The 19076-nt window shown below is 43.6% G+C and overlaps 1 protein-coding gene across 2 annotated transcripts in view; it reads left to right on the top strand.

Moving 5' to 3' along the window:
• Positions 1-357: 357 nt before the first annotated feature.
• LOC121867204 (disks large 1 tumor suppressor protein-like) overlaps positions 358-19076 on the top strand; it is a 125458-nt gene continuing 106739 nt past the window's right edge. Inside the window, exon 1 of one of the 2 annotated variants that reach the window (XM_042367034.1) lies at positions 358-487. In XM_042367034.1, the coding sequence (XP_042222968.1) occupies positions 419-487 (69 nt within the window). In that variant the 5' untranslated portion in view covers positions 358-418. Of the gene's footprint in view, positions 488-17020; positions 17055-19076 lie in introns of those variants that run through there. The other variant, XM_042367029.1, reaches the window with a different exon arrangement.

The raw sequence follows: 19076 nt of genomic DNA, 5'->3' as shown, positions 1-19076 counted from the left end.
TACAATTCACTCTCGATCACTCGCGTTCAGGAATGCCCAAAAAATCTGGCGCTAGACTCAAACCCCACGCGGATGAGGGTCGAAAGTCGAAGATTCCGTTAGCAGGATGTTGGATATGTCTTTATTACACGGGTGAAAGCAGTGGTGTGGTTGCCAGCTGATATATATAACACCTTTGTTTACAAGAAGGGAGGAGCCACGAGTACTGTTGTTGTGGTGGTTGTTGCTGGTTGTTAAGTACTGGTTGTATCTGTTATAGAGTAATATAGGGGAGAGTTATATGAGGTGTTGTTATAATGGGTGAAATTGACGAATTGGCGTCGGGAGGGAACGAGCTCTGTGTGTCGGGCAGTGTGTAGGCTGTGAGGGGCGGTGTGTGAGTGTGTGTCAGGGAGTGTGCTAACATAGTGGATATAAGATGCCCATAGCGCACAAGAGCAGCAGTAAACATCGTAAGAGGAAGCCCAAGACGTTAATCCCTGTAGAGGTAAGTGAGGTGTAGGGGAGAGTGAGAGGGAGGGACGGGCTGAGGGAAATATGTTCAGGCAGGTCTTGCCAACAGTCGTCCACCGCTCTCCGTACCACAACTTTGGATATATTTTACTGTGCGTTATTTTAGCGAATGGGCGCTTAGGAGACGACTATCGGAAGGCAATTTACCCTGTTGTTAAGCGTAATATTAACGATTAAATTGGGGTGTTACCACGTGCGCTTAGAGCAATAAGAGTGGTCATAATCGTGTTGGGTTTTCTCCGCCTCCCGAAACCCACCTGTTGCGACGAACGTAACTTGTTGACAAAACAACGACACATCTCCTTGCGTCCACTCACATGCCTGGCATACCGTGACTGTTATACCTGTTGATCACTCCTCAGGTGTACCAAATAAAGCCCAGGTAAGTGTAGCAGATGGGAGGACAGTTGTGTGAGCCGCCTGGTGGGGTTGTTTCCTGGGAGGAGGGAAGAATGTTAGCTGCTGAGCCGGTCAGTGTGGGCTGAGAGGATCACCTCACCTGCTAGTGTTACTGGGCTCATGCCACCCCTCCCACCCCCCCCCTCTCACTCCCACACCCCTCTCTCACTCCCACACCCCCCTCTCACTCCCACACCCCTCTCTCACTCCCACACCCCTCTCTCACTCCCACACCCCTCTCCTCACCCCTCTCTCACACCCACCCCTCTCTCACTCCCACACCCCTCTCTCACTCCTCTCTCACTCCCACACCCCTCTCACAGCAGCAGACAACAGGACACATCGCCAGGTATGAGCCTTGCTGGGTGTAAACAAGAGTTACCTGTGGCTCACACCTGACTGGCAGGTGGTGGAAGGTGTTGCAATGTTTCGTAATGTTGTCCTCGAAAGATCCTGAACATTTGAAGTTTCTGGGGCGCTGGAACTTAACCTCTCAAAGTTTCCCACAAGTCTTAATACTCCGCGGGAATAAATTTAGCCCCCGTAGCGATTTATTTCAGTCGATTATTTCTATAACCGATGATAAAGAGTCAGAATTCACCCTCACCCGCTAAATGTCCTTTAAATGCCCAGGTAAAGGTACAAAGAAACACCTGTTCTGAGCAGTAGCGGGATAAAGCGAGTCAAGTCATCAAAGGACTTACCCTCCACATTCCCACACTTACCTCCTGCAGCTCCTTCAAGTTAGACAACACCGTGTGAAACTCGAGTCCCACCCCACCCCCACCACCACCCCACCCCACCCCCACTCCACCCACACACCCACCCCACCCCACACACACCCACCCCACCCCCACCCCCACCCCCACCCCCACACCCCCACCCCACCACACCCCACCCCACCCCACCCCACCCCACACACCCCACCCCCACCCTTCACCCCACCCCACCCCACCCCACCCCACCCCACCCACCCCACCCCACCCCCGCCCCACCTCACTCCCCACCCCCACCCCCACCCTAGCACTTGGGGACGTAACTCGATCCCCTTTATACAACTCAAAAGGGGATCCTAACCTAACCTAACCCTCTTCAATTTATTTTTATTCTTTTGATTCAACACAAATTATTAATATAAACGAAATGGTGGTCAATTTTACAGTCTAATGTATTCCATCGTTACAAGATTAAGTTATGTGTAATAGGAAGTTTATCGTATCATTTTAATTAGTCTTACCTGTAAACCACCAGATAAAGGAGACAAGATTAACATACCTAACACCATCAGCAAATTACAAGGTGATTTTAGCTGAGGTAGGACCCTATTGCTTAAGGATAATGGCGCCATGAAGTGTATTAAGGATTATGGCGCTGTATTAAAGCCGGGTTCCAATATTGGCCTCAGCACCGCTATTATAATCATCCTTATTACATTTACCTGTACTGTAACGGGTTGATGTAACGTGTAGGTTGTTACAAGTGTTGTTGCGTCTCAGTTGTTGTGGCTACTTATTGTTGTTTGTTTTGGTGTGTGTGTGCTGAAGTAGGGAAAGAGGGAGTCTTAGAATCATTGATGGAGCAGATCACGAACCTAACCTAACCCCAACCCAACCCACGCCAACCCAACCCAACCCACGCCAACCCAACCACGCTAAACCGAACCCACGCCAACCCAACCAACCATTTCACGCCAACCAACCCACGCCAACCCAACCCACGCCAACCCAACCCACGCCAACCCAATCCAAGCCAACCCAATCCAACATTAACCTAACCCAACCTAACCTATCTCAAACTAACTTAATCTAGGTCTAATGAAATTTAATCACCCCTAACCTAACCTAAACCAACTCCAACTTAACCAAACCTAACCCAATATAACCTAACTAACCTAACCATCATACAGTACACAAACAAACAAACAATAATTCACTTGACATAAACAAACACTACTACTGTCCTCTTATCACAGCAGGATTCGAACCCACACTTGTACCACATATAGCTAAAGTGAACCCGACCTGCCACTGTTAGTCCGCAGGGTCGACTTGAAATCCATCTTGGTTGACAACGAGACGAGTTTAGAAAAAGGATAGTGTGATAGTAGTGAGAGTACGTCAGGTTAGGTTAGGTTAGGTTAGGGTAGGGTAGGGTAGGGTAGGGTAGGGTTGGGTTGATTAAATACGACTATGCCTAGATTGGGTTAGGTTAGGTTATTGTAATGTACTTCATATATTTAAGTTCATTTATCCATCCTCAATTCCTAAGTATAAATTTTTTGAATAGTAATAACCTACTGTTTATATCACCAGATCATTTTATTGTATTTAGTGAGAATATTTCCCGCCTTTCTTGACTTGATTGATGATATCTCTCGCTAGTGAGGGATTTTTTTCAAGTAGTGGAGCCAAAACCAGTTCCTTATAACCCTTGTTTAAGCTGTGAGTGTAGAGTCACCCCACACAGGTCCTGTCGCCCCTCCTGAACCACGAACCCCCAAGATTCAGACTCGCGAACCCGAAGCAATAGACCGATGCCTTAGTCTCTCCATAAATGCTTCGGATTCACGAGTCTGAATCTTGGGGGTTCGTGGTTCAGGAGGGGCGACAGGACTTTTGTGGGGTGATTTAATCGCCTCTTCTATGCTACCGTGTGAAGTCTCCCACCTATACCTATCCTCCCACCTACCCCTCCCCTCCCACCTACCCTCCCACCCTACCGAATTCCTTTTACTCCACAACTGTACCTGTGTTCGCATGCACCTGGGTGTTCGCCTACACAACATGACTCGCAGTAGCCGACACCTTGAACACCGGAACCTGACACACAGGTGTAATTATAGTACATGATGTGAAAAAATTTATATATATATATATATACACACAATAATTTATCTAACTGTCGTTGTCTCTCACTGGCCAACGGCTTCACGTGAATTAGTTTGTTGCTATTGTTTGCTGGGTGTGTTTGCTCATCTTACTTTTGTTTTTGATGTTTGTTGGGTGTGTTTGCTTGCCTTACTTGTGTGGGATGAAGTGAGATTAGGTTAGGTTTTGTTGGGATAGGTTTGGTTTGGATTAGATAATTTAGGTTAGACTTAGTTAGGTTAGGTTAGCATTAGGGTAGTTAAACTATAGGTGAAATAAACTGTGGTAGAGCTACTCAATTACTTTCCATCCAGGCTGACAGACAGACAGACAGTAACACCCACATATTGAGTGGACGTCGCCAGGCAGTGAGGTATCAGGGCTTGGTCTCCACATTCCAACACCTCACCTGCGGTGTTCCCCAGGGGACCAAAATGGGACCACTGTGCTTCCTCATCCTGATCAACGACGCTCTATCGGACACTCCTCACAGGTGGAAGTACGTGGATGACTGCACTGTGGGGGTTTCAGTGGACAACACTGCACCAGACTACTCATCGCTACAAGGCACCCTGGACAGGCTACAGGCATGGACTACGGAGAACAAGGTCACCATCAACCACACCAAAACCGTAGTCATGCACATCAATACCACCACCACTCCAGTGCAAGCCCCAGCAGTCACAGTGGGTGCCCATCCTCTCCAGCTGGTGCAGTCTGCCAAACTCCTGGGTGTAACCATAGACAACAAACTTGACTGGAAGGCCCATGTAAATAACACAGTCAAGGCAGCCTCGTACCGTCTCTACATGCTACGAAGACTTAGGTCACTTGGGACACCCACGCCAGAGCTGAGGACCATCTACAACGCCTTTATTCTCCCCAAACTAACGTATGCGTCACCAGCCTGGTCGTCTTCTCTCAACTCCACCCAACAACGTCAGCTAGAGAAGGTACAGAAAAGGGCCTGCAGAATCATGCTCGGCGCAGAATACTCCGGCTACACCAACGCTCTCCCCACCCTGGAAATGCCATCCCTCAGTGACCACCACCAAGCACTGGAAAGGTTTGGCAGCCAACTACTGCACCACCTTCGTCACCGCCACCTCCTGCCACCTGCAGCCCCCCACCCAACTCGCGCAGTCCGCCACTACAACAAAATTCAGCCTATAAGAGCCCGCACCGATAGATATAAGAACAGCACCATCCCATCTGTTGTTAAAATAATAAACAACTCCTGATTTATGTACTGTACAGCCCTGTAAATGCATTCAATGCATATTATATCATTATGTCTAAATCAAATGTAAGTCTGCATATTTTCAGCCACCGGCTGCAACTCTATTAATAAACCGTTTATTATTATTATTATTATTATTATTATTATTATTATTATTATTATTATTATTATTATTATTGTATATCAGCTCGGCCTTAACGTCATCTAGCGGTTAACACTCATGACAACACACACACACACACACACACACACACACACTATTTTATGAGCGAACATTCAAACGAAGATCTTGATTGAAGTATTTTTTACGATTCATGTAATTGTTTTTAAATCTTTTTTTTTACGCAAGGGAAAGTGACCATGAAATACATAGCGATATTACGGAAGCAGTGATGTGATAGCGTTGTGTGTTCGTGTCGATGCTGATATTAATCTAGCTGGCGGTATCTGGCAACTATATATTGTGAAACATTTGGTGAATACTTCGATGAAGAAATAGTTAATATAAATGCGATTTGTATATTATATTGTCTAAAATATATACGATAAATTATTTTTTTATTATTGTGTTATAAATAATGATATAAGAATCCAATATCCTTAAGAAAATGCGAGAAATTTCTGAGAAGTTACCTCAATCTGACTTTCGCTCACCATGATTAATTTCAATCGTTGCGTTGCTTGTCAATATTCTTAACACAGAAAATAAAAACAAATTGAACGCTTAAATTAACACCACTACCGTCTTCTTCAAGCCTAAACTACTGAATGAACAACACATCATTACTATTTCTTACTTAAATATAGAAATAATCATTTAAATATGAAATAAATCTAAAAAGTACACTGGAATTGAAAGCAAATTGTACGTAGCGTTCACTCACACACTGAACTCTGGATGCGTTCATTTGGATACCTGGCTTGGTGGAGGGGGGGTGGGGGAGGGGGGGTGGGAGGGGTTGGGGGAGGGGGGGTGGGGAGGGGTGGGGAGAGGGTTGGGGAGGGGTGGGGAGGGGGTTTAAGGGTGTGGGGGAGAAAGGAGGAGGAGGAGGAGGGGGGGGGGTTAACGGGTTGAGAGGTACACATGCCAATTTTGATGACGAAATTGGACGAAATTGGCGCGAATGGGAAGCCTTGGAGACAAATATTATATAGCTTTGGCTGTGTTAAGGTTTAGCTGGGAGCGGCTTGGTTATAGCTTTGTTGTATCTAGTCGAGATTTTGGTTCACATCAGCTGAGATATTACCCTCCTTGGTACGGTTTGTTTATAGGAGTTAACCCAGTATTATTTTCGATCTTGTGTTTATTTTAACCATTTGAGTACCTATTAATTCCCCGAGTACGATGAATTTAGACCGGGTAACCATGAGTACGAGGCTAACCAACACTCAGAGTACAAGGAATTAGTCAATTGTGTAATATATTTAACCTCTTGAGTACGATGTCGAATAAGATGTCTTAACCCTCTAGTACAATGACTTAAACCTTGAGTACGATATCCTAACCCTTTTGAATACCATGACCAATCCCTTGAGTACGATGATATTGTACTCAAATGGATTAATAAGTCAACACAAACAAGCTATCAGTTGTCCTCGTAAAAAAGTGTGTTTGTATCAGCCTTATCAGTTGGTGTATTGTCCAGGTGATAAGGACGTTCTCAGCTCTAGGTAAGACACCCCTGCAGTCTAGTATATTACCCCAGTGGTAAAGTCCAACGCTTGTACGACGGAACACACACTCGCGCCCCAGGGTATAGTGTGTTGGCGCCGCAGGGTATAGTGTGTTGGTGCCGCAGGGTAGTGGGTTGGTGCCGCAGGGTATAGTGTGTTGGTGCTTTTGTGGTATAGTGTGTTGGTGCCCCAGGTATATAGTGTGTGTGTTGGTGCCGCAGGGTGTGTTGCGCCTCAGGGTATAGTGTGTTGGCGCCCCCAGGTATAGTGTGTTGGTGCTGCAGGGTAGTGTGTTGGCGCCCCAGGGTATAGTGTGTTGGTGCCGCAGGGTAGTGTGTTGCGCTGCAGGGTAGTGTGTTGGTGCCGCAGGGTATAGTGTGTTGGTGCCTCAGGGTATAGTGTGTTGGTGCCGCAGGGTAGTGTGTTGGTGCCGCAGGGTAGTGTGTTGGTGCCGCAGGGTAGTGTGTTGGTGCCGCAGGGTTGTGTGTTGGCCCTGCTGCTATTTAGACTCAATCTCGTGTGTATGTCAAAAGATAACGACGTAGTTTAATGATACTATTTATAGCAGTTAGTGTGTGTGTGTGTGTGTGTGTGTGTGTGTGTGTGTGTGTGTGTGTGTGTGTGTGTGTGTGTGTGTGTGTGTGTGTGTGTGTGAGAGACAGAGAGGAGAATGTAAGGTTTAGAGTAATTGTCATGCATAGTGTGTGTGTCTGTGTGAGGGGAAGAAAAAATATTGTGTATGTATGTATGTATGTATGTGGGCAGTGTATGTATATGTGTGTATATGTGTGTATGTATGTATGTATGTATGTATGTATGTATGTATGTATGCATATGTGCATGTAACGCCACCTCTCAAGGCCAGGGAGAGATCGGGAGAAAAAGAAGGGTGGGGGGAGGAGGAAAGGGGGGGGAGGGAGGAGAAAGGGGTGGGGAGGAGGAAAGGGGAGGGGGAGGGAGGAAGGGGTGGGGGAGGAGGAAGGGGGGAGGGGAGGAGGAAAGGGGTGGGGGGAGGAGGAAGGGGTGGGGGGAGGAGGAAAGGGGTAGGGGGAGGAGGGAAGGAGGAAAGGGTGGGGGGGAGGACACACAGACAGACACACAGACAGACGGTGGATGAATTTCATTTCCTCTCTCCATTTAACAAAAGATTAGTGTATTTGTCTTCACATTTATAGCAGCGGCAGAAGTTGGGAAATTGGGTCCAGTTTTGCTCTCTGGGTCCTATTCCATCAAGAAATAGGTATAATCTTCTCTCTCTCTCTCTCTCTCTCTCTCTCTCTCTCTTCTGGTAAATTTTGTTAAGAAGTCGTTAATTCGGTGCCAATTCTACCAATTTTATTCATTTACGTCACTATGAAACTTTGATCCCAATTTCGTCAACTATTTACTAAGTCAGTTTCGTCAAGGAGTGAAATTGGTTCCGTTTTTCCTCCCTATTTTCCTCCAATTCCGACAAATTTAAGTTTATTTTGTGTTTCTTGCACGCGAAGGGACATCTGATGTACAGTATAGTTTGGCGTATATACTTTGGCGAACACACTCTGGCGAACACACCCTGGCGAACACTTTGGCGAACACACTCTGGCGAACACACTCTGGCGAACACACTCTGGCGAACACTTTGGCGAACCCTCTCTGGCGAACACTTTGGCGAACACACTCTGGCGAACACACTCTGGCGAACACTTTGGCGAACACACTCTGGCGAACACTTTGGCGAACACACTCTGGAAAACACTGGGGACCATTGTTAACGTACACGGACTGGCCTTCACTGGTGTACACGTCTGGCCTGCACAATGAATCAGGAGTTGACACATTTCTTTGAACTTTCCTTTCATTTAACCCATCCAGAAGTCTCTTAGCCACAGACAGACAGACAGACACACACACATAGACATAGACAGACAGACAGACAGACACACAGAGACACAGACAGACAGACAGGCAAGAGTGAAATTCGCCTCTTGTGAAAAAACAATGACGTGTTTTTCTGTTATATTAGACTAACTGAATGTTATGCCTTTTTGGTAATAGACAGACAAACAGACAGACAGACAAAGACATACTCACAGAGAAGCACAGACAGACAAAAAGATACAAATATATAACCAAACAGACACGCACAGACTCACAAGCACACACACAAGCACACACACAAGCACACAAACAAGGACAGACACACAAACACCACCTGTGCTTAGTTAAACGAAGGTGTGACCGAATTATTAAGTCAGGCTCACGTGTCCTGGGCGTACAGGTATGTAGTGTGTGCGTGTGTGCTAACACCTCTCTCTCTCTCTCTCTCTCTCTCTCTCTCTCTCTCTCTCTCTCTCTCTCTCTCTCTCTCTCTCTCTCTCTCTCTCTCTCTCTCTCTCTCTCTCTCTCTCTCTCTCTCTCTCCTTCCCCTCTTTCTCTCTCTCTCCCTCCTGGTATCAAGTCAACCTCCAGCGTCTTTGAGTATCAGGAGATGTTAGAAATGAAGTGTCTCTCTCTCTCTCTCTCTCTCTCTCTCTCTCTCTCTCTCTCTCTCTCTCTCTCTCAAATCTTATACAAACAGTTAAAGTCTTAAATTATACATAAAAACAACTCCAACTGACCCTCAAGCGTTAAGTAACACAGTGTAGCTAAGATATGAATGAGAGGTAAGCACTTGAGGTCTTGTTAGTCATTCTTTACTATGTCAACAAAACTATCTGACGGGCTATTGTGTGTTTACAACCTGACAGAGGGAGGAAGAGTTGGCTACTAGCTGGGGTTGTCTACTAGCTGGATTAAATAGCCGCTATTAAATTTGGGTAGATGTGTAGAAATTGTATTATCTTTATGTAGTTCGGTTTTTCTTGTCTTTATTTCATTAGGGTGTGTAGTTTTATTTGGTTTGTAGATTTAGAGGCTAGAGGCGGGTAAATGCTCTATATTAAGAGGCAAGAGGCGTGTAAATGCTCTATTAAGGGGCAAGAGGCGTGTAAATGCTCTATATTAAGAGGCAAGAGGCGTGTAAATGCTCTATTAAGAGGCAAGAGGCGTGTAAATGCTCTATATTAAGAGGCAAGAGGCGTGTAAATGCTCTATTAAGGGGCAAGAGGCGTGTAAATGCTCTATATTAAGAGGCAAGAAGCGTGTAAATGCTCTATTAAGGGGCAAGAGGAGTGTAAATGCTCTATATTAAAAGGCAAGAGGCGTGTAAATGCTCTATTAAGGGGCAAGAGGCGTGTAAATGCTCTATATTAAAACAAGCAAGAGGTCTGTAAAATGCTCTCAATGTAAACAGCTGTAAATATCGAGAGAGAGAGAGAGAGAGAGAGAGAGAGAGAGAGAGAGAGAGGTGTGTCAAGGACTAAAGTTAACCTCAAAGAAGTAGGAAAATTATGTATGAAAATTAATTATATATGTAATATGTAAAAGAAGCGAATAAGAACAAGTGCAAGAAAAAGCCGAGTTACGCTGTCAGGAAGCCGAGTTACGCTGTCAGGAAGCCGAGTTACGCTGTCCGCAGTCACATCCACAGTCAGTCTTTGCTCTGTCCTTAAAGCGAGTCTTATTAGTCGCTTAAGTGGGTATTTTATCCTTTGAGTGAGTCTTAGTGAGTATTATATACAGTATATAAAAGGACCGAATCTTATTTTTTTAGTGGGTGTTTTTATCGTATAGAAAACGAGATTACTTTTTGATGGGTAACTTAAGTCTAAATTAAATTACTCGGTTGTAAAAAAAAAAAAAAATACGCTGCTATTTTCATCCCTAACTACTGTGGTAATTAAGAGAACGTATCTTAGTTAATGAAGAGCCTGTGTGTAATTAAGATCATAATCTCTGTGTGTCAATTAAATGAACTGGTTAAATATGCTTCATGTTTAAGAGATATATACTGGAGTTGGAGTTTCTTTGAGCAGTCTTCTGTGTGTCGTGTTGTTAGTGACGTTGGATTACATGAAGATTACACACCCCATGTTAGTTGAACTGATGACTAAACACCTTAACGTTAACCTAAGCTAATCTATCACTTTAACCTAAACAAATTAACCAAAACTAACGTAACCTGTCCCAACCTAACTTAGCATAGCCCAACCCGACCCGACATAACCTAACCTAACCCGACCCAACCTAACCTAACCTAACCTAAATCCCCAGGTGGCATTAGGGTGTTTAATCAGCAGGTTAGCCAAACCCAGTGGGGGAGAGAGGGGGGTTAGGTGGGTGGGAATAATCTCCCTTTGTTAAGGCATTATGACAGAAATGACGAGAGTAAATCCTTTAGGAGAATCCTCCTTGTGTCGCGTGTTTCATGAAGTCATTTAAACTTCTCTCGACCATTACGGGGTGAGTTTAAATTACCGACATTTGAGAATCGGGGAGCTGGTTGATTAATGTATGTATTGAACAGCGGTGATTAGAGAGAGATAATGAGAAAGAGGAAGAGATAATGAGAAAGGAGAGAGATTTAATGGGGAAGAGAGAGAGAGAGAGAGACCCCCTGGGCTAGTCGCCAAGAAGTTGTTATTGTGAGAATTGACAAGGCGTGAACCACACCCACCTGCCCCCATCCATTCCCTCTATATATCTCCACCCACTGCCCCTGCCCACCCCAACACCCACCCACCCACCAGACAAACCCTTTTCCCATCTCCTCATCCACCCACTTCCTCATCCACCCAGCCACACCACCATCCACTCCCTCATCCACCCAGCCACACCACCATCCACTCCCTCATCCACCCAGCCACACCACCATCCACTCCCTCATCCACCCAGCCACCACCCACAATGTTTAATAAAGTTTATGTTTAAGTCATCACCGCCACTTGGTGTTAATCTCCACTCGCTGCGTCACCCAGTAGGCACCCACTTTGTTGTTGTCGGGGAGGGGTTTGTGACGTCAGCCGTTCGTCTTGCAAGGAGGCACCCCACAGACAGACAGACCGACACAGACCTTCTAATGAACACCTAATTTGTTTCAATATAATGCTTGTATTACTCTCTCTCTCTCTCTCTCTCTCTCTCTCTCTCTAAATCTCAAACACTTTTTTCTTTCCCTACTTACCCACCCAGATGATATATTACCAGGAAGAGGGACAGGAGGAAGGGGAGATAGAGAGGAGGAGGATGGGGGAGAGAGGGATGGGGAATATGGGGGAGGGAGGAGGAGGAAGGACAAAGGGGAGGGAGGAGAGGATAGAGGGGAGAACGAGGAATGAGAAGAGAATGACGGAGAGAGAGAGAGAGAGAGAGAGAGAGAGAGAGAGAGAGAGAGAGAGAGAGAGAGAGATTCACGTAAAACTGAAACCATAGTAAAAAAAAACTGTACTATATGTAACAATAATAATAATAATAATAATAATAATAATAATAATAATGTGTTGTATCCAAGAAGGAAACATCACCACCTAATCACCTAATTACAAGACAATAAATTAGCGTTCGAGAGCTCGTAAAATCTGGATAACCGCGCAACACCTCACACTGTAAACAAACATTATATAATAAATCTCTTTTTTTTTTACATTATTCGTGAATGTGAATTATTTATTGAATATTTACGTATTGTTATTAATTTTTTCGTTTTGTTACTTTTATTCATTTATTTATTTATTCTTTTGTTTGTTTACATTTGTGTTTAAGTGAGTGAGATTGGTTTTGCCGAAATGGAAAATTGTTGTTGATTTTAATGGTCTTCGATAGATATATTAAGATAGATTGACAGAAATAGATAGATAGGCAAATAGAGGGAGAGAAATTGACAGATATAGATACACTGACAGATAGATAGATTGACAGATAGATAGATTGACAGATAGATACATTGACAGATAGATACATTGGCAGATAGATAGATTGAGGTTAAATGGATAGAATATCATAGCTAAAGTCACATTGGCACAGCTTGTAGGTACACAAACGATGGTAAACAGCTTCAGCTTACCCAACAAAAGATGGACCAAGACAGGCCCCCCCCCAAAGCTTATTTCCAAGCTTGAATTGACTCTACGTTGCGCCATTGTTGTCTACCTGCACAGTCTGAGTACATGCATAATCAATGTGTACCTGTATGGCGTTTTGGGAGATATCTCTCTCTCTCTCTCTCTCTCTCTCTCTGTCAAAACTCTAGGGGTGGGAACCTCTCGTCAACATGGCACGCGGTAAAGGGATTTGTTTAAGTCTGCCCTCCAACGTTTTCTGTAATGCTGTTGCTAATAATTTCTCCAATACCTTTAGCATCATAGAAGAATGTCAGTTTAGCCAATATTCTCGGCATAACTCAAGTATTTTTTCTTTCCTTGACAATTATTTTGGTTAAACTTATCCTTCTCTGTGGACGCTTGAGTTTAATTAATTTCCAACACACACACACACACACACACACACACGACATGGCATAAAGCCGTCAGTTTGTGATTTTTTAAGTTGGTGAGAGACTTGGAAAAGCTACTAGGAGATTATACGTCTGGCGCCTATCTGGCGTTTACTGTGTGTGTGTGTGTGTGTGTGTGTGTGTGTGTGTGTGTGTGTGTGTGTGTGTGTGTGTGTGTGTGTGTGTGTGTGTGTGTGTAGAGGGTGTGTGTGTCTGTCTGTTGATAGGTGTCTTAAGCTTCTACTTCAAACAATATTTATCTTTCCTCTGAGACATAAAGATAAATTCGTAATATTTTCTTTATTTTAATATTTGTATTTTATTTTATTTTTATTACGTTTATATTTTCATTTTTATTTATTTATTATTTTTGCATTTTCATTTTTATTTATTAAGTTTGTAGTTTCACTTTTATTTATTTATCTTCGTATTTTTTTTTATTCCAAAAGTCTTCAAGAACACAGGCAGACAGAAACCATTTACAAAGTTAAGACACAAATGAAGTTTTTATTTTAAGCTTTGTACAGTTCTCATTGTGTCGGAGGTTAAGTGAGTCGGTTAGATACGTTGTCTTGTCACTTCAGGTTACGAGAAATATTTGGAACATTCGAGAGTCTGTTTGTCTTATTAATACTTTTACTTTATTTTACTTTACTTTACTTTACTTTACTTCATTTTACACTGCTTTACTTTTAACCTCTTCGCCGTTTTACTTAAAGTATTATATAAAGGTAGATGGACCACGTGAAGATTAGGCACCCCAGAGATTATTTCACCTGAAGATTAATCACCCTAATGCAGTGTTGGGGGTGTGTAGGTTAGATTAGGTTAGGTTAGGTTAGGTTAGTGTTAGGTTAGGTTAGGTTAGGTTAGGGTGGTTAATGTTAAGGTGAAATAAGCTAGGGTGTCTACCGTGGCTTCAGAAGACTAACGTAACTCAATATATACATCGCCTCACGCCCTATCAACTGAGGGAGGCAAGGTAGAAGGTGACAGCAGGAGGGGTGAGGGAGATGGGGAATGGGGGGGATGAGGGTGGGGAAGGGGGGGAGGGGGTGAGGGAATGGGAGAGGGGAAGGGGCGAGGGAGGGGAGGTGAGGGAGATGAGGGAAGGGGAAGGAGGAGGGGAGGTGAGGGGGGTGAGAGAAGGGGCGAGGGAGGGGAGGTGAGGAGATGAGGAAGGGCGAGGGAGGTGAGAGAAGGGCGAGGGGAGGGGAGGTGAGGGGGGTGAGGAGAAGGGCGAGGGAGGGAGGGGAGAGAAGGGGCGATGAGGTGAGAGAAGGGGTGAGGGAGGTGAGAGAAGGGGCGGGTAAGGGAGAGAATGGGGGGGGGGCGAGTGAGGGAGAGGTGAAGGAGGAGAGGTGAGGGGAAAGGGTGATGGAACTGAGGTGAGGGGGAGGGGATGAGGGAGGTAACACTCTAGGCCTGGCTCCCTCGCTCAGAATAGACTTGAGTCAACAATTGGTGTGAATCGTCGAGAATGGCGAATCCAGGTGTGTTTAATTAAAGAACCTTGTACTTCTTTTTTCCCGATTACCTGAAGATTATACACCCACTTATGCTAACCTAACCTAACTTAACCTAACCTAATCCCTTCAGGTAGGGTTAAGGTGTTTAATCATCAGGTGACATAAGCTGGGATGTCTAAGCTTCAGGTGAAATAAGCTGGGATGTCTAAGCATCAAGTGATCTTTTATTTCTCTTAGCAATGAAAGTTATATACTGAAGTAACTCTTGGCACTGAGTACGAAATTAATCTTGGCATGAAGGCTTAAGTAAGTACAATACATTATTTGTACAGCACGTGTCCTAGGCTGGAGGAACATGTACACATTGAATACTTATTGTTGTGTTAGTTGGTTCTTCTTCTTCTTGATCTTCTTCTTGTTATTCTTCTTCTTCTTGTTATTCTTCTTCTTCTTGTTCCTCTTCTTGTTATTGTTCTTCTTGTCCCTTATATTGTGTCTATTTCCTCATTTGTTTCCTTGTCCCATTCCTCTCTCTCTCAGCCTCAGTGAGAGAGGGACACGCCCAGCGGGGGGTTCCTCCTTCCCTCCCTCGCTCCGCCTCAGCCTTTGTTTACATTATGGTTGCCATGACGACCGCTACACCTTGAGGAAGAGAGCGCGGTGTGTGTGTGTGTGTGTGTGTGTTCAATAAAATAAATGAATCTCGTAAGAATTTAATTATATTCAAATTGCGTGTTGAAATATATTGTTAAATCTGCCTCAGTTTATTCCTGATGGTAATTGTTGTTTTTATGTCAGTAGCGAAAATGTTTATTATTTATTCATGACATTACCTGTTAGTGATCTAGTGTACAGGTATATTTGTATGTCTGTCTGGGGTCATGTGTGATTTACCTGTTTACTCATGGAGATAATTAGGATCACCTGAAGATTAGCGCTCTTGCTTATTTCACCGTAAGATTAACCACCCTATTGCTAACTTAACTTTCCCTTACTTAACCCAACCTAACATAACCTTACCTAACCCAACCCAACCCAACCTAACCTAACCCAATCCCAACCTAACCTAACTCTAACCTTGCCTATCTTACCTAACCCAACCCAACCCAACCTAACCTAACCCCCTCCACGTAATGTTACGGTGTTTAATCATCCGGTGAAATAAGCCATGGTGTCTAATCTTCATGTGTAGTCCAGGTGCAATTTTAACAGCATCATTGATCGCCAGGTGTTCTGCCTCATTTCCACTAAATGGGTTAATTAAGTTAGAACCTTTAAGAATGGATTTTTATCTCGTCAGTTCACAGGAGGTAATTAGTGGTGTTTGTTCTGGCATATCCAGTTTTGTGTAGCTCAAGTGAGTCGTTTAGATCCGTTTAACATTCCCATTTACGAGGAAAATTTAAACGTAAGATTCTTCGTGACTTCAAATTGGTCTCGTATCATAAGTGAGCCAATCAGATGCGTTTTAATATCTCTGATTATGAGGAAAATTTAACGTAATGATGTTTGAGAGAATAGACACTAGCCAGGCCAATGTAATGTACCACAGATATCGCGGTTACTCTATCTTATCGTGTTATCTGACGTTATCTCTTATCGCCCACTGTGACGTCTGAATTAATACGCACCTTCAAATAGCTAACTCTGACCTGGTGTGTGTGTGTGTGTGTGTGTGTGTGTGTGTGTGTGTGTGTGTGTGTGTGTGTGTGTGTGTGTGTGTGTGTGTGTGTGTGTGTGTGTGTGTGTTGGGCAGGCAGTGGCACTAAGGATTTACTATGGTGAATGTTTTGAGGGTATGGTGGGAGTGAGGGTGGATGGAGGAGTGAGGGGTGGATGAGTGAGTGAGTGGTGGATGGATGAGTGAGTGGGTGGATGATGAGTGAGTGGGTGGGTGAGTGAGTGGGTGGGTTGGTGGGGTGGATGTGCTCGACTCGGGGGTCATGGGAATGTAACAACTCACCACATCACCACAAACATCCTGGGTGATGTATGGCCCCGCCCTTAGAGAGAAGGGAGGAGAGATAAAGGTTATCTCTAGCTCGTAGTATTGTTGTGCGTGTGTGTATGTATGCATGTATGTATGTATGTATGTATGTATGTATGTATGTATGTATGTATGTATGTATGTATGTATGTATATATGTATGTCGGTGGTGGTACAGTAGTAGTAGTGTGTATGCGTGTGTGGGGTGAGGAAGGTGAGGGGGGTTATAGTGGGGGTGGTGGTAGGGGAAATGCGCCGTGGGTCTTGATGAAGGCTTGCGCATCAGCATCGATTCTCAGACAAGATTTTTGAATGTTTTCGTTCATTGGGGAGGGATTTTGGGTGTAATCCCCCTATGTGAGGTGTAGATTAGGGTGTCTGGGGGGTGAGGGAGGTAAGGGATGGATTGATTTGTGATCGTGGGGGATTTTGAGGGATTGGAATGACTCGCTGTTGACACTCATCGTACAAATGGCAGTGTGGGTGAGTTATAATCCCACGCTGGACTGAGGCCGCTAGCAGTTGGTGGCTGGCATAAGGCCGCGTGTAGCGTGTGTGTATACGTGTGTGTGTTTGTGTGTCACCCCTCCCCCTCACCCCCTCTGTCTTGTGGTGATATTGGTGCTTCAGGGAATTTGGTGACATTAAAACGTACATAGTAAAACAAAATGAGTTGGTGACTAAGTTTTCAGAAGGAGTGATCTCGAACTTTGGTTTGGTGATACAACTTTGTTTTGGTGACAAGTCTCTCTCTCTCTCTCTCTCTCTTGGTGATCCAGGCTCTAAGAAACTGCAAAAAGAGACAGAAAATAATACCATGGTGATAATAGTGATCCAATAAGGACTTGGTGACTTAAAGTATTAAAAAAATGTCTTTAAGGAAAAAGTGATAGTGAACCAAACTGGGAAAAAGTGATGGTGAAGATGATGGTGACGTTTTCTAGTGACAATAACTAAAACGTGATGGTGAAATACCTTTGAAATTAATAGAAAACAATAATGGTGATTTTAACGTTTGGTGACTTAATGGTGATGTACATTTACAGCTTAATGGTAGTGAAGGAAGGGAGTTAGGTGAACCCCTTGAGTACGATGACTTTACCCAATGTCATCGTACTCAATTAAGTCACAGTGTTAAAATGGTTTAAATCATCGTACTCAAGAGATTAAGACGTACTCAAGGGATTAAATGATCGTACTCAATGGTTTAAATCATCGTACTTAAGGGATTAAGACATCATACTCAGGATTAAATTATCCTATTCAAGAGATTAAATCATCGTACTCAAGGGGTTAAATCATTGTACTCAAGAGATTAACTCATCATCCTTGGCTAATTAATTATACTTCGGGATTGATATCATACTCGAGGGCTTAAGATATTCCCAGCCTAATTAATTATACTCTAAGATTAAGATATTTACCTTGGCTAATTAGTTATACTCAGGAGTTGACATCTTCCTTAGCTAATTAATTATACTCGGGGATTAAAATATCATACCAGGGTGGTGAATATGGTGATTAATTAGACTCTGTCATTAAAAGTCACCATTATCTCACTGTAATGGTGACTTTTAATGACAGTGATAACGCCGTGACACTCATGACAGCTACATGACAGTTATAATGATCTCATGACAGGATTAAATACGTCGTGACAGTGGTAGAGATGGATTTATTGGGTGGATTTATGGTGAGGTGGATTTATGACGTGGATTTATGATGTGGATTTATGATATGGATTTATGACTTGGTGGATTTATGACGTGGATTTATGATGTGGTGGATTTATGATATGGATTTATAACTTGGTGGATTTATGACGTGGACTTATGATGTGGTGGATTTATGACCGGGTGGATTTATGCCTGGACGTATGACACTCTTAACATCTCTTATGACAGTACTAACCATCGTATGACAGCGGTAAACAGCTCATGACAGCTGTAACAACTTCGTGACACTAATGTAGGTAGCGTGTATGACCATCTAGGGGGCCGATGACAGCTGTGACAAGCTTATGACAGGCATAACATTTGTGACGTATGAATAGGTTTGGTTGGATTAGGTTAGGTTAGGTTAGGTTAAATAACGTTATATCTAGGTTAGATTAGATTATGTTAAATTACGTTAGATTTAGGTTAGGTTTCATTAGATTTAGATTAAGTTGGATTAGATTAGGTTAAATTACATTAGATTAGGTTAGGTTAGGTTAAATAACGTTATATTTAGGTTAGATTAGATTATGTTAAATTACGTTAGATTTAGGTTAGGTTACGTTATATTTAGATTAAGTTGGATTAGATTAGGTTAAATTACATTAGATTAGGTTAGGTTAAATAACGTTATATTTAGGTTAGATTAGATTATGTTAAATTACATTAGATTAGGTTAGGTTAGGTTAGGTTAGGTTAGCGTTAAAACCACCAGGTGAAATTAATTTGGGTGTGGAGGGGGTCCTAAGCTTCAGGTGATCCAAGAGGGTTGTATTTTTTGGCCACCAGGGGATGATGTGGCGCCACCGTGAGAGTCCGAGACGATGCTGGCAAAGGGCAGTAAAAGGTCACCCTCATCG

The sequence above is a fragment of the Homarus americanus genome, unplaced genomic scaffold (assembly GCF_018991925.1).
Source record: "Homarus americanus isolate GMGI-L3 unplaced genomic scaffold, GMGI_Hamer_2.0 scaffold6317, whole genome shotgun sequence".
Taxonomy (NCBI): Eukaryota; Metazoa; Arthropoda; class Malacostraca; order Decapoda; family Nephropidae; genus Homarus; species Homarus americanus.
Note: the sequence above shows the minus strand (reverse complement) of the source record. Positions and strands in the feature narration are given on the sequence as shown.